General features: G+C 36.0%; 1 protein-coding gene across 3 annotated transcripts in view; it reads left to right on the top strand.

Moving 5' to 3' along the window:
* LOC132111558 (potassium voltage-gated channel subfamily H member 1-like) overlaps nt 1–25,485 on the top strand; it is a 60,282-nt gene that overhangs the window by 27,412 nt on the left and 7,385 nt on the right. For all 3 annotated transcript variants that reach the window (XM_059518958.1, XM_059518960.1, XM_059518959.1), the window contains 3 exons: nt 13,486–13,685; nt 16,012–16,264; nt 19,174–19,370. In XM_059518958.1, coding sequence (XP_059374941.1) covers nt 13,486–13,685; nt 16,012–16,264; nt 19,174–19,370 — 650 coding nt within the window. The remainder of the gene's footprint in view (nt 1–13,485; nt 13,686–16,011; nt 16,265–19,173; nt 19,371–25,485) is intronic.

Raw genomic sequence — 25,485 nt, forward strand, 5'->3', positions numbered from 1 at the left:
CTAGAGAACTTGTGAGCAAAATAAGACTCTTCTTTTGAAACAAAACCAGAAGTGCACATGCTGATTTCATGGGTTGCTGGCAGCAGGTGCTGGAATGCCTGTTCTGTTGCCATGGCAACCACTAACTTGGGGCACTAGTTTAACGACTAATAGGAAATGTAAATCTGACTCCGACAGACTAAAAGGGTAGAGACATACATGAATGGATTGCTTTTCTCCCATATACCTTTCTGAAGCTGGCCTGTGTACGTGTGCTGATGTACACATGCAGAGGTCTTTGAGACCCAGTGACAAAAATAAAGCAGCTTTCAGCTTTTCTCCTGCCAGAGTTTTTGTCAGCTAATGACTTCATACATATTAGATGTGTTTATGAGGCAGGTATATGCAAATTCATCTCAACACTGTGAAATGTTATTGTATTCCTCCTCCACTTGTTGTCACGCTGATGATGACAAATGCGACTTTGCAGTTTTGCATTTTTTGTATCTCGAGTCAACTTGCAGAATAATTTAGACTTTTAGCCCACTTGGATTATAATAGCGATTGCTCGTCCAGTGCCATGGCTGCTGAAGTTTGCTTTACTTATTTGCTATCATCTCTGTGCTCTCTAAGCCAAAAAATGTAGATATAACAACAAGACAGTTCATTCATAATATTATTATAAAAATTGGAGAAACTGCAAAGCTAGCGCGTTATGACGGAATAAGTCCTGCCTTCCAAATAAAAAAGCCAGTTGTCAAAGGTAAAGTCATTGCATTGTGTGTGTTTTTTTCCCCACATTATTTAAAATTACCGACTCACACTTTTCTCATCCTAATTTTACAACACACGCACAGCACAGACTGACTCTGATAACGGCTGGGTGTTCTCAGAGGCCGATCAACTCGGTTATTACACACAATGTTAAACAGACCTATGACCTGAAGTAATAGATTGGGACCCGGCTGACCATTTAAAATATAACCCTGAACCTGTACGGATCTCCGGTCCTCTGTGTAGACCTCTAGTATGAAGTACCTGAACGGCTGATCTGTCCTTTATTTTTATCTGTTCTAGTGCCTGTTTTCCAGTAGATTTGGTGCTTAATCAATTTACCTTGGCCAAATTCCCTGGCATCCTATAATCTTTCAACTGACAATAAAACAGATTTACAGTGTTTGCAAACGTAAAGCAGAAAGAGCTTTCGCTCACCCTGCCGTCACATGGCCCTTTGTAGGCAATGATGCAAGTTCAATCGGAAGCAGAGATGTCAAGATATAAAATATTCTGTCACATGCTCCTGTAATGGAGTCACAGCCACAGGGAATCTTTTGAAAAGGACTCGTTTCATCTGATCAGATGCACTTTCTTTCCCTTTTTCATTCTCTCTCTTTTACCCCTTTCTCATTTTCAGACATGATAAAGAACAAACACCACAGATAAAAAAAGACACATATACACCCTCAACACATAACAGATTTAAAAAATGGTGGCAACAGAAATTATATATATATATTAGGGGTGTAACGATACGCGTATTCGTATTGAACCGTTCGGTACGAGGCTTTCGGTTCGGTACGCAGTACGCATTATGGACCGAACGGTTCGTTGGACTAATTAATTATATTTGGAAAATAAAAAAAATTGTGAAATATAATGATATGCGTTCAACAAGGTAGCCCAATAACCCAAACGACGTAACAGGCAACGCCCCTGACACCCCCGAAGAAGAAAAAAACACCAACTTATATGTTTATGTTAGGCTACTCAGTCAGTCAGGCGCTCGCTCACTCAGTAATACACGCTGAAGGCTCGTTGCAAAATGGCCAATGCGTTAAACAGACAAGAAATAGAAGATCCTCCAATAACCAACAGGTCTGGTGTTTGGGTGCACTTTGGATTCCCTGTAAGCTATAATGGTGATGGCAAGAGAGTGGTGGATAAAAATCAACGATATGTCGCATCTAGGGTACACCAGTGGGAATACAAAAAAAAAAAAAAAAAAAACACCAGCGGGAATACTTAAAACATGTCAACTCATTTACGCCGACATCACCTTAGTGTGTCAGTATCTGGGAAAAGACGGAAAAAAGGAGAAACATACACGCAACAAACTATCCCCGCAGCATTTAGACAGACATTTCCAACGGATTCAAACAGGGCAAAAGACATCACCACGGCGATTGGTAGGCTACATTTACGTTATAGCCGCGGATATGAGACCTTACTATTTACCATTCATTCTATCATCACCATTATAGCTTACAGGGAATCCAAAGTGCACCCAAACACCAGACCTGTTGGTTATTGGAGGATCTTCTATTTCTGGTCTGTTAAACGCATTAGCCATTTTGCAACGAGCCTTCAGCGCGTACTGAGTGAGCGAGCGCCTTACTCTGTAGTGGAAAACGTAGGTTTTAAGAACATGCTTAATGTAATTGAGCCCCGTTACAATATTCCTTCACGAGCCCATTTCAGACAGACCGTAATTCCTGCTTTGTTCCAAAAAACATAAGCCCTATAGAGAACCAATTGAGTAAAAACACACTCAATATAAAGAGTTATAGAGTTCCATATAAAAAGTTACATCTTTGTATTTGTTCATAACTACTACAATAATATAACATTTTCATTTTTTTTTTATAAGGAGCTGTTTTTGTTTTATACAGTATGCTGCTAAGAAAACACCATAGAAGATGGGTAAAAGAATAGCTCCATCAATGTTCATTGTAAAAAAAAAAAAAAGCATACTTTGTTAGTTTTAATAAATAAAACATTTTTTAAAAATCAAGGAAATTTATCTGCCAATTTTTTCTTTTTGCTGTATCTAAAACGTACCGAACCGAACCGTGACACCAGTGTATCGTATCGAACCGAACCGAACCGTGAATTTTGTGAACCGTTACACCCCTAATATATATATATATATATATATATATATATATATATATATATGCACTCTACAAAATCTGGTACAAAAAAGGTACCAGAAAAAAAAGGTACAAAATCTGTCACTGGGGCGGTACCTTTTCAAAAACTACAAAAGTGTACCAGGTACACTTTTAGGTACTAATAAGTACACTTCAAGTATTAATATGTACCTTTAAGGTACCGATGTGGATATGGACTGTTTAGCTACAAAACTTTGCCCTTATATATATATATATATACAGTACAGACCAAAAGTTTGGAAACATTACTATTTAAAATTTTTTTGAAAGAAGTTTCTTCTGCTCATCAAGCCTGCATTTATTTGATCAAAAATACAATATATTATTACAATTTAAAATAATTGTTTTTAAATTTATTATACTTTAAATTATCATTTCGCAAATCAGCAAAACCTAAAATGATCCTTTAGAAATCATTCTAATATGATGATTCATTATCAAAGTTGGAAACAGTTCTGCTGCTTAATATTTTTTCAGAACATGTGATACTTTTTTAGGATACTTTGATGAATAAAAAGTAAAAAAAAAAAAAAAGAAGCTATGTTTTTAAAATATAAATACTTTGTAATAACAATATACACTACTGGTCAGTAATTTGGGGTCAGTAATTTTTTTTTTCTTTCTTTTTTTTTTAAATAAAATCAATACTTTTATTCAGCAAGGATGTGTTAAATTGATAAAAAGTGATAGTAAAGAAAATATATTATTAGAATATATATTATTATAATTTTTTTTTTCGAATAAATGCTGTTCTTTTTAACCTTTTATTCATCAAATATATTAGACAGCAGAACTGTTTCCAACACTCATAATAAATCTGAATATTTGAATGATTTCTAAATGATCATGTGATAGACTGGATGTTACATGACACTGAAGGCTGGAGTAATGATGCTGAAAATTCAGCTTTGCATCACAGGAATACATTATTTTTTTTAAAGTATATTCAAATAGATAACTATTATTTTAAGTTGTAATAATATTTCACAATCTTACAGTTTTTTCTGTATTTTTGATCAAATAAATGCAGGCTTGATGAGCAGAAGAAACTTCTTTCAAAAACATTAAAAATAGTAATGTTTCCAAACTTTTGGTCTGTACTGTATATATATATGAATATGATATGTATTTCATTGCAATACTAGTTGAGCACAAATAAACTGTCCATTTAGCCACAAGACTGTGCTGGGCTCTTGTTTATGAGTGCGGTACCTAATGAGGATAATTGGTGCTTCTGAACAAACAGATTAAATGATGCTATCACTCATGGCAATGGATGAGTTAGTAATGGCTGATTGGAAGACAAGAGATTTCAATAATGAGATATTTTCTTTTGAATTACTGATGACTAGATAATTACATTTGAATTACTTATGAAAAGATTAATATTAAAGCTTACTTTTATTACATGAAAGGTACACCCTAAGGCAAGGGTAGGCAAGTTCAGCCCTAGAGAGCCACAGTCCTGCAGAGTTCAGTTCTAACCCTGAAAAAACCCTCACCTGCCTGTAGCCTTAGTCATCCTGAAGATGTTGACGTTGTTCAGGTGTGTGTGTGTGTGTGTGTTTGTGTGAAGCTGACTGAAAAAACAAGTGCTGATTGTCATCACAGTAAAATGATAGAGCATTTCATTTATACAAAACCAAAGACTAAATCTTTAACACTATTATAATTCTACCATTCAAGCACTGGTATTTTCTAGTTAATTTGAGAGATCATGAATTTGAGATTTTTATATGATTTACTTAAATCTAAATGTTTTTGTTATTAATATTCACAAACTGACTTTATATAAAGAAATGTATATAATATTATTGGCAAAGCAATGGGATGATAAAGAGAAAGAGAGGGGAAGAGATGGAGGGAAGAGCCCAAGTATTCTGCTGACAGTACAGTTAATCGTCTGCTCTAATCAAATTACACTAACACAGGCTTATCTCCATCCACCCCATGTTTTTCCTTGTTCTACCGCTCATTCTCTCTCTCTATCTCTGGCAGCAGCCCAGCTCAAGCAGACGGCGTGATGTGCGCGTCTTTTAGTGAAACAGTGTTGTGATTGTGCCATGCCGAGACAATTGCCACTGCACTTTTCTAATGAACAGAGAAAATGTACAAACATCAGATCTATAAAATTTGAGAAAAATGTATACGTTTCCACTAATGAGTCCTGCTTTACTGTACAGTCGCAGGACAGCCCCCTGGGGTTTAGTGTTGATTTTGCTCCTCTTTCAATGACTTGAACTCGCACGTGTGTGCTTGCACGTTTTAAACAGAGCACATGGAAACGGGTGTTTGGTGGATTTAAGGCTCTTATATGAATGCAAGTAAGATTAATGTGGTTCACCTAGAGTCCATACATTGTTTCCACACTAAATCGCATGCTTGATATGCCATTTCCTCGTTTGAGGTGTTGTGTACTTCAGAAGGAACAGAATAACCTGAATGTGACTATTTTTAGAAAAGATGTTACATTTATGAAACCTCAGCTTTAGCTGTGCTAAGGGGAACCGTAAATGAGAGAGTGAAAGAAAGAGGGACAGAAAGTGAAAGGAGGCACTTTAATGTGTCAGTCACATAGCTTTAGTGACCAATTTAGTGTCCGGTAACATATTCAATTACAATTTACACTATCATAGAGAAATATTACAGAAAACTTCACTGCCTTGAGATCTGCACAAGATAATTAACAGTAAAAATTCCCTCCACACTGTAAACCTTAAAGGGATACATCATCCAAAAATGTAAATTCTGTCACCATTTATTCACACCTCATGTCATTCCAAAAGTGAATAAAGTCTGTGGCTGTCAAGCTTTAAAATAACAAAACACCATAAAAGTATCATAAAAAGTCCACACAATTTCAAAGACTTCATAGTCTTTGTTTGACAAAATGACCAAAATGTTATTCTTTATTCACTGAAAATCTACCACAGATCTTATTTCAATATTGATGAATGCTTTTATTACAGAAGTAGCCATGTCTAATTTGTAAATGAAACATTCTTTTGAGTCAAATCTTCTCAAATGATTTGGTTGATTCAGTGTTGAATCAGTTGAAAACAGATTTGAACTGATCTGGTTCTCAGTCAGTGGTCTGATCCCAGTGATATGTTATTTTGTTCTGTTAAATTTTGTTATTAATGCTCTGTTATCATTTCAGAAGTCTTCTATATATACATTGGGTATAGGAAATAATAACCCTGCACTTATTAGAGTTGCTGTAGGCCTCTTGGTCACCTCTCTGACCAGTTTCCTTCTCGTTTTTTTTATCCAGTTTGAAGCGACGTCTTGATCCGGTGAGAGTCTGTGTTGTACCAAATACCTTCCACTTCTTAATAATAGACTTCACTGTGCTTCTATTTTTTTTTATCCATCTCCTGACTTGTGTCTGTCTACAAATTTATCCCGGAGATCTTCTTACAGTGCCTTGCCACCCATAGTTAATTGTTTGTTTCAGTTGCACTATCAATGACTAAGATGCTCCAGGAAAGCTCTTTTAATGCTGAGATAATCAAAATGACCACAGCTGACTACAGTTGAAAGTCAAATGGCTTTGTGTGCCAACGAGAAGGTGATTAGTTACACCTGATTGAGTTTAAAAGTCATTTTTGGGAGTGGGGGGGGGTCTTTTTTCCAACTCTGTGATTCAGTTTTTTTTATTTTTTCTGATATGTTGATGTTATATCATATATTTTTTACTTAGATGCTATAAGCGGTGAGTAAATACAGCTTGATAAAACAGAAACTGTGTCCGTCTTCATTTCAGGCTGCAAAGCAACAAAATGTGATTATTTTAAAGAGGGGTGATTCTTTTCTATACCCACAGTATATACATACAAATATGTAAATAATAAATCAATAAACCTGGCAAATAAATTAAATATAAATATATTTAAACATATTATAAATATTACATTTTTCTAAATTGAATATACTAAAATTGTGATTGGGGGAAATTTAGTTAATTTGATTGAATGATGGTTGAATCCAATTGACAGCACATTTGAAAACTTCAGGAGCTGCCTAGACAATCCATAAAATGTCAAAGAACAAACTAATGACTCACTCAAGAAATACTAACACACACAGTCTCTCTCTCTCTATATCAGCTGTGTTAATGTAAGGGGAGGGAGTGTAATGAGCTGCCTGGCTCACTTATTTGTTCATTTGTTAATGAACATTCACCCATCGCTGTAATGAAAAACAGATGTGAGCTAGTGTGTGTGTGTGTGTGTGTGTGTGTGTGTGTCTGTGTGTGTGTGTGTGTGTGTGTGTGTGTGCTTGATTTGACAGGACAGTTCACATTGAACTGTGAAAGCAGTTAAAGTTTGCAGGGTAAACAAATGCCCACTCTGTGACCTCACACATTGAAACATCTGTATGTGTCTGTGTCCTATGTGAGGTGTCAGATTCTCTAGAATCTGTGTGTGTGTGTGTGTGTGTGTGTGTGTGTGTGTGTGTTTGTGTGTGTGTGTGTGTGTGTGTGCTTGTGTGTGTGTGTGTGTGTGTGTGTTTGTGTGTGTGTGTGCTTGTGGTCAGTAGGACAGTCCCTGTCAGCTCCGTTCCATGTTCTTGTCACCCTAGAGCCAAATCTGTCCCCAGATCAGCAAGGACTGTCACAATGCATATCTATACATCACTGCTCTCTCACACATTACACTTCAATAATAATAGCTGGGGTCCCAGAAATCTGCAGCTGGGTAGTTGACAAATACTGTGAAGCTTTGAACTTTTTTTTTTTTTTTTAAATCAACATCTGCAATAATGTTTGTGTGCACAAACTTAAATGACAGTGTTATTAAAATGCCTATTTAAAGAGATAATTGGCAGAAATTATTTGTGTGCTCAAATTTGATCATTTTTAGTTAAAGAAGTTCACCCAAAACTTAAAATTCTGTCATCTTTTACTCAGCCTCATGTCAATCAAAACCTGTATACTGTTATTTTTTCTGCGTTACAAAAAATGAGTATTTTAAGGAATCTTCCAAATCTTGCGTCCACTCGATTTATGAATTGTACGCACGTTTTACTAATTCTTTCCCTCGATTTGCTAAATCGTGCGAATGATTTAACAAATCGAGTGATCGCAATAGCAAATCGAGGGAATGCAATAGTAATCCTGTGCATGTTTTAGTACATTGAGGGAATAAATTAGTAAATTTTAGCACAATTTATTTATTTTTTCTTGCATGTCATGTGCGGGGCTCCTTATCATCAGAATGAAATAATGACTTTTTATTTTTCTCACACAAAACTTTAAGAAGTGTCTTTAAGATTTGGAATAGACAGTAGAGCATGAATCATATGCACCACAGACAGTCACAGGCACCTGCTAATAAGCCCAAGGGGGGACAAGGGGTATGTTTCTGAGGGACAATGTGGGACACTGCCTTGCGCGGCGGTGCCCCCACCCCATGAGCAGACTCACTGATAGTGGTTTACCCATTTCCAGTGTTGGGGAGTAACTAGTTACATGTAACGGCGTTACGTAATTTAATTACAAAATTATTGTAACTGTAATTAGTTACAGTTACTAAGAAAAAATGAGTAATTAAATTACAGTTACTTATGAAATTTTTTACGATTACAAAGGGGATTACATTTGAATATTTACACACATCCACATACAGATTTAACTGATTTCTTTCCCAAATTGCACTGACTATTCTGAGACATACGCCCTAATAATTTCCGGGATGCGGAAACACAGTCTGGTTCGTAGAATACAGTCATTAAAACGAAATGCCTAACGCGGACGGAATATGCCACATTTTGGATGACTAAATCAAAAGTAGGTCAGTACACTTGAATCAAAACATGACATCGACTAGTGTCTGTTAATATAAAGCCCCAAAAATGCAATATATGACTTGCACGTTCTGCGTGTCTGTGGAAATCAGGCGCGGACTGGACACCGGGAGAACCGGGACAATTCCCGGTGGCTTGGCAGCCGATTTTGCCCCACTATTTAATATCATTATTGTATAATTGCCTGCCGAATGTACTAAATTGCGAATCCGCCATTTGATAATTGAATCTCTAATAAGTCATGAATTGTTAGTCATGACTCGCGCGCTCTCCGCGCCTCCGCCAAACGGTTTGGATCAGACTCAGAGTAATCAATGCGAGAGAGAGAGAGAGAGAGAGAGAGAGAGAGAGAGAGAGAGAGAGAGAGAGAGAGAGAGAGAGATAGAGAGACTGACTAGAGTGGACTGCTGGAGCAGAGAAGCAGAACTCCTGTTCTGGGTTTCATCTGTAAAGATGCTTTTTTTGTCTTTGTTTTTTTATTTATTTAATCAAGCAGCAGCACGTTGCTCATCAGTCATCACTCAAAATACTATATAAAGGACATCATTATTATCTGTTGTAATGTTACAGTAGGAATTTAGCTGAAAAAAAAATTCAGATTTTTTTATAGGTTTAGGGGGAGCTACGACAGACAACAACACAACCCTTACGAAAATTAACATTTTAATATTTAACTATAAATCCAGAGAAAATGGTTACTATTGTTTAACTGTGATAACCAAAAATGTAAAATTATTTTACAAATGTATTTATTTAAAAATAAATACAAATCCATTTGCAAAAAAACAAGGTTATTTTACTTTTATATAGGCTAATAAAAGCATGGTAATTTTTTGTAAGGGAAAACATGACTCGTGTACAGTATTAGGATTTTTCTATAAAGATATTGTAGTATTGTATTGTAAAGTATAGTTTTTTTCAATCTTGAGTATTAAAGTCATGAGAGAGATGGATAACAGGGCAAAATAAAGAGACTGAAGAGAAAAATGGAAGTGAAGGTGCAGTTCGGGAGAGAACTTTTAATTATTTTGCATGTCCCCAAATTAAAGATTTAAACCTTTTTTATGTCAGGTCCATACAAAAATATTTTTTTTAAATTAATGGCAAAGACATGGTTTCATTTACTACACATAGGCCTGCCTCAGTATAGGAGTACACAAGCACATAAACATAATTTCTAGAACTGCTCTGTGTCACTTCATGTGCATTTTACTTATTTTGAGAAAACTATCATCATATACAGAAACAGCAGTTTAAAAAAAACACCAATGTTTCAGGAGTTTATTACACAGAATACGTCACATGCTTATTAGATAACTGTATTTAAGTTGATGTATATGCTTTTATTTATTATTCTTTAACTTTTACAAATTTAGAAAGTAATCAAAAAGTACTCAAAAGTAATTAGTTACATTACTTTAATAAAGTAATTGAAAAAGTTACACTACTATTACATTTTAAACAGGGTAACTTGTAATCTGTAACCTATTACATTTCCAAAGTAACCTTCCCAACACTGCCCATTTCTAGCACATACCACCTTACATGGTACAACCCGAATTCCGGAAAAGTTGGGACATTTTTTAAATTTGAATAAAATGAAAACTAAAAGACTTTCAAATCACATGAGCCAATATTTTATTCACAATAGAACATAGATAACATAGCAAATGTTTAAACTGAGAAAGTTTACAATTTAATGCACAAAATGAGCTCATTTCAATTTTGGTTTCTGCTACAGGTCTCAAAATAGTTGGGACGGGGCATGTTTACCATGGTGTAGCATCTCCTTTTCTTTTCAAAACAGTTTGAAGACGTCTGGGCATTGAGGCTATGAGTTGCTGGAGTTTTGCTGTTGGAATTTGGTCCCATTCTTGCCTTATATAGATTTCCAGCTGCTGAAGAGTTCGTGGTCGTCTTTGACGTATTTTTCATTTAATGATGCGCCAAATGTTCTCTATAGGTGAAAGATCTGGACTGCAGGCAGGCCAGGTTAGCACCCGGACTCTTCTACGACGAAGCCATGCTGTTGTTATAGCTGCAGTATGTGGTTTTGCATTGTCCTGCTGAAATAAACAAGGCCTTCCCTGAAATAGACGTTGTTTGGAGGGAAGCATATGTTGCTCTAAAACCTTTATATACCTTTCAGCATTCACAGAGCCTTCCAAAACATGCAAGCTGCCCATACCGTATGCACTTATGCACCCCCATACCATCAGAGATGCTGGCTTTTGAACTGAACGCTGATAACATGCTGGAAGGTCTCCCTCCTCTTTAGCCCGGAGGACACGGCGTCCGTGATTTCCAACAAGAATGTCAAATTTGGACTCGTCTGACCATAAAACACTATTCCACTTTGAAATAGTCCATTTTAAATGAGCCTTGGCCCACAGGACACGACGGCGCTTCTGGACCATGTTCACATATGGCTTCCTTTTTGCATGATAGAGCTTTAGTTGGCATCTGCTGATGGCACGGCGGATTGTGTTTACCGACAGTGGTTTCTGAAAGTATTCCTGGGCCCATTTAGTAATGTCATTGACACAATCATGCCGATGAGTGATGCAGTGTCGTCTGAGAGCCCGAAGACCACGGGCATCCAATAAAGGTCTCCGGCCTTGTCACTTACGCACAGAGATTTCTCCAGTTTCTCTGAATCTTCTGATGATGTTATGCACTGTAGATGATGAGATTTGCAAAGCCTTTGCAATTTGACGTTGAGGAACATTGTTTTTAAAGTTTTCCACAATTTTTTTACGCAGTCTTTCACAGATTGGAGAGCCTCTGCCCATCTTTACTTCTGAGAGACTCTGCTTCTCTAAGACAAAGCTTTTATAGCTAATCATGTTACAGACCTGATATCAATTAACTTAATTAATCACTAGATGTTCTCCCAGCTGAATCTTTTCAAAACTGCTTGCTTTTTTAGCCATTTGTTGCCCCCGTGCCAACTTTTTTGAGACCTGTAGCAGGCATTACATTTTAAATGAGTTAATTAAGTGGATAAAAGTGTAAAATTTCTCAGTTTAAACATTTGCTACGTTATCTATGTTCTATTGTGAATAAAATATTGGCTCATGTGATTTGAAATTCCTTTAGTTTTCATTTTATTAAAATTTAAAAAACGTCCCAACTTTTCCGGAATTCGGGTTGTATATTAATAATGCCCTATTCCCCTAAACATGTGTAATTGCTGATGTATGCTCATGACAGAATTGACAGATGCACTTCTACTTACGATTTACTTTAGCTATTTTATTTATTTTTCATTAAAATGTATTCACTTTAAATAAATTATAATATAAAATTATAGGATTAAAATGAATTGTAGTTGCTCAACACCACAGGAACAGTTTAAAAAAAAAGTCTAAACTCACAACTCCAGAGGTTTACGGAACGAGAAGGGGGAGAAAGGATGGTGAACTTGCATGTTAGTAAAGGCAGGCGCATGAAAAAAAAAACAGTTTGAAACAGGACACAACTTCTCTTTTTTAATTGATGATGGCGGTGGCTCACTTTCTCCATTTTTCGAATTGGAAAGCATGCATCTAAAAGTTCCTTCCCAGTGTGTCTGGTATGCACGTGCGTATACAACAGTAGCGTGCTGAACTGTCAAGTAATGTTCGTTTGGCTGCCTGGGGCTCGAGGATATAGCGCGACCAACTTTTTTTGACCAAGCATTGATTATGCGTGACACAGTATCAATTTGTTGAAGGCCATAAATTGGGCTTCAAACGCTGTGCGCGCACGCGCTACGCGGGACGGGTGGTCACCCTAATGGTCACTGCAAACTGTTGTACAGAAAAAAATAACACCATACAGGTTTTGATTGACATCAGGGTGAGTACATGATGACAGAACTTTGGATTTTTATGTGAATTATCCCTTAAATATATCTTGGCAGTGTATCCTGTGTTCACGAGACAGGCATGTAGAGTAATGGCAGCTCATAATTCTTATCTGAAGGTATTTAGGAGGGGATTCACACACACACACACCTAGAGTCCATACATGCGTAATTAGATTTTCTTCTGTGTGCGCAGCCATTAAAGGCAGGCTAAATCAGTTTAAACGAGACAATCTCTTGCCTTTATTGAATCTTCTTCTTTCTGTCCTGTGCTTTCACTCATTTACAATTCACTTTGTCATTTATTATTATCGTCATCTCGGTCTCCCTCTCTTCTGGAGCTGGTAACTTATGAAATAATAGTTTTTCCATGTAGCTTTTCTAACTGCTAACTAAACACAGTATGTCTACTGCATATATACAGTACTACTCAAAAGTTTGTGCTGTTAAGATTTTGTAAGAAATTTTTTGTTTGAAAATAAGTCTCTTATGTTCACCAAGGTTGCAATTATTTGTTCAAAAATACAGTGAAAACAGTAATATTGAAAATAAAAATACAATTTAAAATGTTTTCTATTTTTTATATGTTTAAAAATATAATGATTTTTGTGATGGCAAAGCTGAATCTTCAGCAGCCATTGCTCCAGTCCTCAGTGTCACATGATCCTTCAGAAATCATATTAATATGCTTGTTTGGTGCTCAAGAAATATTTCTTCTTATTATCAATGTTGAAAACTGTTGTGCTGCATGATATTTTTATGGAAACTGCATATAATACATTTTTTAGGATTCTTTGATGAATAAAACATCCAAAAGAGCAGCATTTATTTAAAATAGAAATCTTCTATTCTTCTGCAGTTAAATAAGTTTCTTTCTCCCTCTCGTTCCCTTTCCCACAGCTCTCCTCTATGCTACCATCTTCGGTAATGTTACAACTATCTTCCAGCAGATGTATGCTAACACAAACCGCTATCATGAGATGCTGAACAGTGTGCGGGACTTCCTCAAGCTGTACCAGGTGCCCAAAGGCTTGAGCGAGAGGGTTATGGATTACATCGCCTCCACGTGGTCCATGTCCCACGGCATTGACACCGAAAAGGTGAACACCCTGTACGCCCAATTCCAATTACCCAGCATGCAACTCTGGACACCCTTCAGCAGCCATCCTCCTGTCTGTTGTGTGTGTGTGTGTGTTATTCACTCCTGCTCTGAAATGTTTATGTGATTGTGTCTGGCTAAGTATTTTTAAACATTAGTGTGATTCTTTAGCAAGATGCTTTCTCACGTTATGTGTTTCGACTCGTCCTGTCGTTAATGCTTAAACCACAGGGGGGAAACTGCATTACTCTGTGGATATGAAGTCCCCGTTGGGTGGACATTTTCAGTATGCTCCAGATGTCTCCTCCTCTCTCTCTTTCTTTCTTGTGATTTAGCTGTCTCATCATACAGACTCACACTGTTCTTCCCAGAGCCAACCACTATGTCTCCTTGACAACCACATGCAGAAAGGGAGATGCTCTGGAAAAGTGAGCGCTGCTGGGATTGGCAGCTCAGGGACATGTCACACACTAATGCACTCAGATGCAAACATGCATGCCGGCACAGGTGTCCTGTACCTCTGTCTTTCTGTGTCGGCCTCTCAGTATGCTTCACTGGCATGACAGTAAACATAATATTGATGGTGTGAGAGAGTGTTTATAAAAAAAGAAAAATGCTAATTTTTAATAATTTAATAATAGTGGTTACAGAGTTTGACTCCTAACCCTAGGGTTGTGGGTTAGAGTCTTGGGCCGGCAATACCACAACTTAGGTGCCCTTGAGCAAGGCACCGAACCCCCTGTTCCCCGGGCCCCCCAGTATATAAGTGTCCCACTGCTCCGGGTGTGTGTTCATGGAGGGTCTGTGTGTGTTCACTGCTGTGTGTGTGCACTTTGGATGGGTTAAATGCAGAGCACGAATTCTGAGTATGGGTCACCATACTTGGCTGTATGTCACTTTCACTTCACTAATAGAAAAATATATAATTGGGGCTGTCAGTGTTAATTCAGTACAATTAATATTGTTAATTTAGTACAATTATTTATTATTATATAAAAAAAGAAATGAATGTAACAATGCCCCGGCTGATACAACAAAATCCAAAAGAAGGGATTTTCAATCAAAGCTATGCATTTAAAAACAGCTGGACGTTGAACTTTTAACTTGGCAACTTAACTCATAAAAAATTGAAAAATTATAATAATACAAAAATTTTACATAAAAAAAAAACAGTTATTGTCATCCGTAGAAATGTGCCCGAATAGTGAATACGAATTCAAAATGGCACAGAAAACTAGTAACGTGTTCTACGGAAGCCCTAAAGGAAATAAATATGAGAAAAAAATTATTTCAATGCTTTCTCTTGCAAGTATATCGTTGGGTACTTATACTGTAAATTATATAAATTGCGGGTATCAGGAAGCCGCTATTAATTTGCGTGGTATTAAAATCACGATCACATGTACTCTGTGTATACGGTGCACCAGTACTTAAAACACATTTCACAAGATTATATTTTTGTCAGTGGTGCTCAGGATCTGCAAATCATTCACCATTGTCCTATCAGTCATCTCTCCATACTCTGTTTATGTGGTAATTTTATGTACTGTAATGTAACAGACTACTGCTAGCAAGCAGCTAACCGTGTTCCTTTAGTGGCTCCATAGAACACGTTATATAATATTTTTTGCGCCTTTCCCAATTCAAATTCACTATTCGGGCACATTCGTAGTCATCAGAATTGGAATATACGTAACCATTTGAATCACGATAACTATGAAATTTTAGCACATTAATGGATATGACAATGTTAATCTATTTGGGCTTGGCAGACTACATCTGATGCAGAGCAAGTGTGGACTTGCAACTCCTAATAGATTCATAGACATGCTGCTGCGAGGGTTTAAGGTTTGCCACTACTGCAAGAATAGGTATACATAAATACCATAGTAGATCTAAACAGGTGGAACTGGGGGAGGTGGAGGGTTTCAGAGGAATTCTTACAGGACCATCTTACAGTGAACACTAAACTAGGCTACTTAAATCTTCTCAACAGATCAACAGAGGCCTATCAGCTTGTGCCATAGTGTAAATGATGTGATTGCTATAAGATTGCATGTAAAGGCCTGTCTAGAGTTTCATTAATTAATTTTAATTTTGACATTCATTTGATATTCAACAAATTTGATAGAATTTTATGTATGCAGCTAGGAAACTGTTAAATTAGATATTGAAGAGATGCTGTTGCTTATAATCTAGTCTCTTAATTGTTGCCATTTGTAAGTATGAAAGTTATAGTGTGTTTTCATATTACATTGAGCTCATTTAAGATCAAAGAAGTTACAGCAGAGTAACCACTTATATCTGTTATTTCTCTCTTATTACAGGTTTTACAGATCTGTCCTAAAGACATGCGTGCTGATATATGCGTGCACCTGAACAGGAAGGTTTTTAAGGAACATCCTGCTTTCCGTTTAGCCAGTGACGGCTGTTTGCGGGCTTTAGCCATGGAGTTCCAGACCATCCACTGCGCTCCAGGAGATCTTATCTACCATGCAGGCGAAAGTGTGGACAGCCTCTGTTTTGTGGTGTCAGGGTCACTGGAGGTCATCCAAGACGACGAGGTGGTTGCCATTCTAGGTAAGAGGAAAACAGAGACAGGGAAATAGTTCCAGATCTGAATAAATGAATATTGACTGGGTATGGATCATGATTGTTGACTAGCCATCCAACATCTGACTGGATTAGTGAAGTCAAGTAGTTTTCGATTATTTTATTTGCTACATTTGTAGCAGCGGTGCAAACTGTTAGACAATTTTGACACCACAAGGCTTAGGCCTGCTTCAGCTGTTACTGTATTCAAAACTAATTTCCTCTACAGACTCACTGACATGAAGAAGAAGCATCCCTCTGTCTTGGGTTTAGTTCCCAATGGGAAGATTATTTGCATCCACAGAGCTTCTATGTGATCATATATCTTGACTGACACACAGACTATCACACCCACTCCTCCGCACTGTGCTATCCCTCTCCCTTTTGTTTATTCCCACATCCTGCACCCTGTATCTTCTTTGATCAATGTGTCCTACTCTTTCTCTTCCTCTGTGCGAAAAACATTCAGAGAACAATAATAAAATAAAATTTTGAACATAAAGCATGTTAAATTATGCAAAATATTGTCTAAACTGAGATTAAAAAGTAACAATAAAAAGATATTTGAAAAATAATATAATTATCAGTTCATCCTTTTCTGGCAGTAATATCTGTCGCACAGTGAACTATGAGGGTTTATACCACAGAAAGCTTTAAATGCATAGATCTGATATTAGGATCTGATTTTATTGTCCTGCCTGTCATCACTGCTGAGATTAGTATTAGTTCATCCTTTTTTAATATCAACCCAACATCCCTAAAAAAGAAATAAAAAAGTCAAACAGTGATCTTAGGTCAGACATGTGACTCATGGATGTATACAGCCCATGATGTATTGTAGTATTTGTTATTTCTAACATAGGCTGCTTTGCCTCGTGAAGCCACCTGAGCATCTAATGTCCGTATTTTTCTCTGTTAACAAACTAACGATGCTTTGCTAAATTTAACTGTCTGCCACGGCTGTTGAACTGATTTAGGATCAGTCTTAAAGGTCACAAATGTTCTCTCTTGCTTCTAGAATTTGAACACACACACACGCAGATCAGACTGTGAAGACAGAATAAAAAGGTTTATCGATCTGACCACTTGTATCTCGAGTGGGTGGATTGAGCGAAACTTTGGGTCAGAGGTCAGTATGCATGCATCTGAAGGCTCATTAGAGTGGTGTGTTATACTGTAACCTATAGAACTATAATGGCACTGCTGCTATACAACATACACTATAGACTCTCTCTGTTCATTCACTCTCACTTAAAAGTAAAAAGAAACAGTGCAGCGACAGTGCCCTTATTTTGGGTGTTTATACCTACTAAGCAACTACAAAACTGATACTGAGTGCAGGCCAAAACAATCATTCAGTTTCACACACTGCACAAGTATGCTTTCTTTTATTCCATATGTCTTTAACTGTCTAAAGTTATACAGATAAATGTATTTAAAATGAAAATTCTTTCATAATTTATCCCTTATATATATAGTCATCCATATGTTATGACTTACTTTATTCTGTGGAGCACAGAAGATGATGTTTGGCAGAAAATTGCAAAATTTAAGTTATTATACAGAAACTCTTCCCATATCACACACACACTACCATTTAAAAGTTTGGGGTTGGTAAAATGTTTAAACGTCTCTTATGCTCACAAAGGAATGCATTTATTTGATCAAAACTACATTAAAAATGCAATATTGTAAAATATTATCACAGCTCTAGAATGACTGTTTTTCATTATATATATATTTTATAATGTACTAATTTATTCATGCAATGGTATAGCTGTATTTTCAGCAGCAATTACTCCAGTCTTCAGTGTCACATGATCCTTCAGAGATCATCAGATTTAGTGCCCAAGAAACGTTTCATGTTACTATCAATGTTTAATATTTTAGTGGAAACTGTGCTAAAAAATTTTTTTCAGGATTCTTTATTTTTGGTGCATCAAGATGCATCAATGAATATCGACCACCACTGATTCTTGATGTTGCATAACCAAATGCAATACTTTAGATATTACTAGAGGTGCTGACATATCTCTCTCCACCCACAGAAAAGAGTCTGGATTCTAGAACATTTAATGAGACACAAAAGAACCGTACAAAAATTGATCCGAGCTGACATTTTGGCTCTGTAACCCTGTTCATCCTAGATGTGAGCAGATGGAGATAGATGGACAAGAGTTTTGTTTTCAAGTGCATTTGTTCATTTCAGTAATGGATTGGAATAGATCATCTCATCATTTCGCCTCTGTCAGAAGTGCTAATGATACAGTATCTAGAGCTATATCCTAAGTGAGTCATAATGAAAGTGTGTTTTTATGCGAGAATGTTGTTTTGTCAGATTTTAACAATGCTTTCAACTGCTTAAATCATCTGATCTGACGTGTGTTTGTGATGGAATTTTACACAAGTTGAATTTAACACCAATGAAATCAGTACACATGATCTGTCTACTGCAATCTGAGACAGAGAGGAGACAAAAAACTGAATAGTTTTATCATTTGCAGTATTTTTTGCTGTAGAAAAAGTGTTAGAAAATAAGAAATAAATTAACTTAACATGGTTTAATTTTGAAACTACTGAAAATGGAAGACATCATGCACTTATATTCAATGACAACAAGTCATAATACACTACCGGGTGGTAAGACCCAAGGCTGCAATAAAAAAAAAACAGGTAAAAACTGTAATACTGTGAAATATTATTTTCATTTAAAATAACTGTTTTCAATTTTATAACTGTTTTCTATATTTTATTAAAATGTAATTTATTCCTGTGATTGCAAATCTGAATTACGCCAGTGTTCATTGTCACATTATTTAGACAGCCACAGTCCTGCATGAATGTACCAATCAGGCCTGTTTGTGTGAATAAGATAGTGTCTGTGTGTTTCTCCTCAGGTAAAGGTGATGTGTTTGGGGATGTGTTCTGGAAGGAGGTGACTCTAGCTCAGGCATGTGCTAATGTGAGAGCGCTAACATACTGTGACCTGCATGTGATCAAACGGGACGCGCTTCAGAAAGTCTTAGAATTCTACACCGCCTTCTCCAACCACTTTTCACGAAACCTCCTGCTTACGTACAACCTGCGCAAACGGGTGAGTAAATACTGTCTGCCGTTTTCTTTCAGTACGCTTTCATTTTCCACTGGCCCATGTCAAACTGCATATGCAAGCAGAATTTCTCAGCACCCACATTAACAGGTTACAACATTCAGTCTTTACAGCACAGCATGAGCACAGCCTGAAGTAGATTGTAGCATGCTGAACTCCTGGGGAAATATAAAAACAGCTCCTAAAGCTATTTATCAACATACTCACATACATCACAGCATATAGTGAAAAACTATCTATTTAGTAAATCAGAGTAAATCCAGATGATTTAGGCAGTTTAATATCTACACTTTGGGCTTTAGGTATTGAAATGTTTTTTTTTTTTTTTTTTAATACTAAACATACAATAGCATTGTATTTAATCCAGTAAACATCTGGATGATATTTCAACATAGTAGGTGGCAGTATAGCTACTTAAAAGGACAGTTCACCCAAAAATTAAAATTGCTCACCCTCATGTTGTTCCAAACCTGTATGACTTTCTTTTTTTCTGCAAAAAACAAAAGAAAGTTATTTTAAAGAACGTTGTTAATCATATAGTTTCAGTTCCCATAGACTTTCATTGTATTTGTTGTCTATACTGTGGAAGGCAGTGGGAACCAAAACTGCTTGCTTACCAACATTCTTCAAAATATCTTCTTTTATGTTCCTTTTTTTTTATATAAAATTGAAAATGAGCCAATACTAACAACAGCTGTTATACTTAATATATTTGAGTGAGAGTTGTTAATATATTAAGTATTGCTGAATTAAAGAACAGTGTACCATTCATCTGAATGAAAGGAAAAAGAAAGAGAACAGTAGAGCTGCTTTACCATTCAATCAAAAAGAAAGACAAATGGAGTCAGAAAAAGAGAGAAATGGTCTGATCAGAAACACAAACAACACTAAACTGACTGGCTAGAAATGAAAGAAAAGTGGATTAAGGGAATAAAGGAAATGCAGGTTCTTTCTAATCCCTGTTTTTATTTAATTCTATTTATATCTTTAATTGGAGAGGATAGTGTAGATGTGACAGGAAATGAAAGAAAAGGTTTGCCTGTATACAAACCAGAGAGTGAACACAGCACCTGCCAGGCCACATCCCTGACTGTCCCCCATTTTTTTTCTTTTTGAAAAACGTTTCTCCAGAAAAACGTTGACTCGTGTTCTCATTTTTCACATCAAATCACATTCAAGTGAACTGTTACACTCCATAAACCAGATCTTGAAGTGTAGCAATTATCCTACCCATAAATTATTCCCAGTTCATAATAAAGACAGCTGTCAGTGTGAAAAAAATGACCCTCAGTGTGTCTAAATTTTGGATCTCTGCCCTGCTTGATTTCTCAGGGAACTGGGTCTGAGGCGGAGGCTAATAATAGCTCAGCGAGTGTCTGCCTCTTTATTGGAACAGCTTACACTGTACAGTTATATATATCCATATGGGTTAAATTTAACTATCATATACCTCAGCAAACACTTTCATATTGGAGCCAGGACTAAATTCATTTACACAATCCATCTGCTACATAAATATATAGTGTTTAACAGCTTTTCACCAATAATGGCAGAGGTGAGAGCTTCAGTGAATTGTCTCTCTTATGAGCTCTTCACACCTACACTTGTTTGTAATGGACTTTTGTCATGTTTGCATCACTTGTTCGAAAAATAGCTGGATCTTTATCTCAACACGATGGTTTTGTTAGCTATAACAGTCCATTCTCTTAAACCATACATTGAAATGTGAAAAAGCAAAATATGGTCTTAATGCCAAGAGGGAGCCTTTAATAAGCTCATGTCTCCATGAGTTAATCATGATGTCATTTGATTGTGACCCAGATAGAAAAAACTTGTTAAACATGGAAAAAAATGTCATAGGAAGACTACATATGTTATATTTATGGACAAATTCCATTTTCAACAGTAGACTTTATACAGTGGTCAAATAGGCCATTGTGGCCTAGATACAGCAGCAGCAGCAGCAGCAGCAGTGACATAAACAGTGCATATGATGCTTTTAATGTATGCGTGTGTCCTCATTCCTAACCACACAAAAAAACAAATTAACAATCTTGTTACACAACAGGGTGGATAGTGCCAGTGTTGCCATCTTTCTTTCTTTCAGAACGAACACACTCCCATGATGTTAAGAAATGACATACAGTCTTCGGTCACAGCTGCATAAATAAGTGCTTAAATGATTCATCCAATTTGTTTCTATGCGTGTTTGTGGTTGCCAGGGTAACACTGCAAAATCCTCTTCATCTCAACGCTGCTGTGTCAACAGTTATTTTAGCTTTGATTAAGGTTACCGTTTATGCAGCTGTAATGGGTAAAACACAAATTCATGCACACAAAACTGTACAAAAGACATTCACACCCTTCAAGATGCATCAACATGCATGCAAAGAGTTTGTTGCTGTGATTGAATTGCTGTCAAAAGTCACGAGCGGTAAAAGGTCATTTACTCAATATGTCCCTTCATGACCCTGTGGTCTGTGTGTGTTTGGCAGGTGTGAGTGAATCAGTCGTCGCTGAGGGATCAGATTCTCTGAGGTCGTGATGAGTGTGGTAAATCTGATCTTAGATCAGTGACAAAACCAGTCAGTCAGCATGAGGCACACAGTGAAAGCACAAGATACACAGTGTTATTAATATTAGTGCGAATATGTAACTGTAATGACTTCTAATGTTTTTGAAAGTATCTTATGCTCAACAAGGCCTTGTTTATTTGACCAAAAATACAGTAAAAACAGAAATATTGTGACAAATTATTGTAATTTAAAATAATTGTTTTCTATTTGAGTATATTTAAAAATGTAATTTATTCCTGAGATGGCAAAGGTGAATTTTCAGCAGCTATAACTACAGTATTAAGTCTTACATGACCCTTTAGAAATCATGCTAAAGGTGCTAAAGAAACATTTATTTTTAATGTTAAAAAACAGTTTATTTTTTTGTAAAAACCGTGACTTATCTGATGATTAAAAGTTCAAAATAACAGCTTTTATTTTAAATAGAAAACATTTGTAGCAATGTAATGCAATGCAAATTCTTTAATGTCACTTTTGAACAATTAATACAATCTTGCTGAATAAAATTATTAATTTGTTTAAAATAAAATCTTACTTAACACCCATTTTTTAACAGTAGTGTACAGGTGGAGCTATGTTATTCAAAAGCATCTAAAAATGAAATAAAACATTCATTACAAATCACACACTACAAAACACTGCATTGCTGTCACAAATATTACACACACTCAACTACATTGAAATAACAGGGATAATCATAAATAACTGGAACGACATGAGGGTGAGTTATTAATGACATAATTTTGATTATTGGGTGAACTAACCCTTTAAATACACAATGTGACGTTGTTCGTCAAACTTCATAACATCATAACAAACAGCGAAGTCAATTTAAAGAGCAGTCACTGAAATACAAAGTATGCAGCATATTTAACAATGGCATATTGTCTCAATTTATGCATTAATTAAACATGAAATTGTAGAGGTAGAGAAAGTAAGTTAGGTGTGTGTATGCTTTTATTTTAGAGTATTACAGTGTTATGGGATTTTGTTTCTGCTTCATTGTGCACACAGTCAGCTTTTAGTTTGAATTATGAAACAGTGGTGATGTGAGTGCTCCCTCTTGCCTCACTGTCTCTCACTGTCCCCTCCTTTTTACAGTTCTATCTGCAGACTAACACCTTCAACATCACACACACATTTTGAACACTTTGAGAGCTGCAGAATGAGTTTCCCTGTTTGATGATGATAAACTTAGGGGAAGAAAAGCAATAGCAGAATACACAAGAGGGCTTTGCATGCGTGGGAGTGCGAGGGACGCATGGCAACAGAAGGATTATAACAATACACCATTAGAAATCTCTGCGTGAGCAAATAATACCACCCTCCTTCTACATGCAGACACACACACCTTTGTGTAATGCTTCAGCTTTTGCTCTGTAATCCTTCTCTGCATGTTTGTCCTTTCTCTGCCTCGTATATCTTTCAAGGGCAAGGGTTTATAAAACACCAGAAACAATGGCAGCCCTCTGTTTCTGTCAGCATGAGCGCTGAGGTGTGGAGTTTGTTGTAATTTAAAGGAATATTTTTAATATAAATACAATTTTAAGTGTCAGAATATCATTTGTGAAAAGAATAAAGTGTTTAACCCTCATGTTTTCTTTTCCCTAAGTTCTAGTTAATGAACCATGCATAACAACTACGAAAAAACAAAAAAAATCTTATAAATTTATTGTAGATAAACTGAGGTTCATAAGCAAAAAGAAACACAAAACCTGTGCTAACTGAAAGAACGCTACCTGACTAAAAATGATTCCAATATTTGGTGATATTATAGTATAATGAGAGATTTACATGCAATTTTTTAAAAGACTTGTTATTGACTGAGAACACTAAATTAGGATTATTAAAATGATTTTCATCACAGCAAAAGTGATGCATTTACAATAGAAGTCTAAAAGGAACTTTTTACCAGTGGGTTTAACAACACAAATATGAAGCTTTTAGGTTTGCTAAAGCAAAATTATATGAAATATATATGATTTTGTGTATTAATGTAATACCTGAGGATGAAGTATGCTCCATATATAAAAAAATATATTTTTATTGCTTTAAATGACCAAATTACTATTATCATTATTATTTCTACTCTAACAAACTGAGAGATTAGTTCAAGTGATTTTGTGGAAATAAAAATCACATCACAGATGCTGTTGATTGAGCTTAAGTATTATTTAAAGAGATAATTCCCCCCAAAATGATTATTCTGTCATCATTTACTTTGGACAAAAAAAACAAAAAACAAACAAAAAAACCTTTGGTATTATTGTCTGCGCTAAAGCTGGATACAAAAGTGTGTAATGATACTGTGGCTCAGAAATATGGATGATGGGTATATTTATTTCCGGATAGTGGAAGGGCCTGTGTGTGTCTGTGTCCAGAATGTGAACGGCTGAATGGGAGGGCAGCGGTGTAGTCATTACTGTCCATCATCTCTGTAAAGCAGAGAGAAACAAGGCCTTTGACGTCATTCAGAAACGCAATCTACTGAGGCTGTCTATCTGTCTGACTGATTTTTTAGCCTGGATTCTCAGAGGGAGCGGCGGTAATGTATTTTTCCACCTGCTGCCAAACACGATGAGTTATTTAGAGTTTAATTACAAAGAAACATTACATTCGGATGAAAAGTGGCAATATGACAAATCTGAGCACATTAAAGCCCAAATGAAACAATTTTTATGCGAGACATCATGGCCAAATGCCTAATATGCTCAGTTTCTCCCAGTAATACACATCGCTTAAGGATTATTTTTTGGTGTCTAAACTCAAATATGGAAAATAATGGGATTGTGTGCATAGCCACCATTTGCAGGACGGTGCTCTCAGACATGTGCTCAACCTCCCTTTAACCAGCTTGCTATTTATTCTAGTGAAATCACAAAAGTGAAACAAATATGCTCCCACTCCTGTTATACATTCATTGATGTACAGCTATTATTTTAGCTTTTTAAAACAAAAAATGATCAGCATCATTATGAAAAAAAAATGTAATTGAGATTAAGGTTAAATTAAGAAATGAGGTTCACTTGTAAGATGTAATTTTTATATAAAGTCACACTGTGAGATATAAAGACAGAATTGGGAGATGTCAAACTGGGGATATAAAGTCAGAAGTCTGACATATGAAGTCAAAAATCGATATTTAAAATCAATTTGTAATATACAGGTGCTGGTCATATAATTAGAATATCATCAAAAAGTTTATTTATTTCACTAATTCAATTCAGAAAGTGAAACTTGTATATTATATTCATTCATTACACACAGACTGATATATTTCAAATGTTTATTTCTTTAATTTTTATGTTTATAACTGACAACTAAGGAAAATCCCAAATTCATTATCTCAAAAAATTAGAATATAACTTAAGACCAATACAAAGAAAGGATTTTTTAAATTTTGGCCGACTAAAAAGTATAAAAATGAAAAATATGAGCATGTACAGCACTCAATACTTAGTTGGGTCTCCTTTTGCCTGAATAACTGCAGCAATGCGGCGTGGCATGGAGTCGATCAGTCTGTG

This window comes from Carassius carassius, chromosome 31 (genome assembly GCF_963082965.1).
Source record: "Carassius carassius chromosome 31, fCarCar2.1, whole genome shotgun sequence".
Taxonomy (NCBI): domain Eukaryota; kingdom Metazoa; phylum Chordata; class Actinopteri; order Cypriniformes; family Cyprinidae; genus Carassius; species Carassius carassius.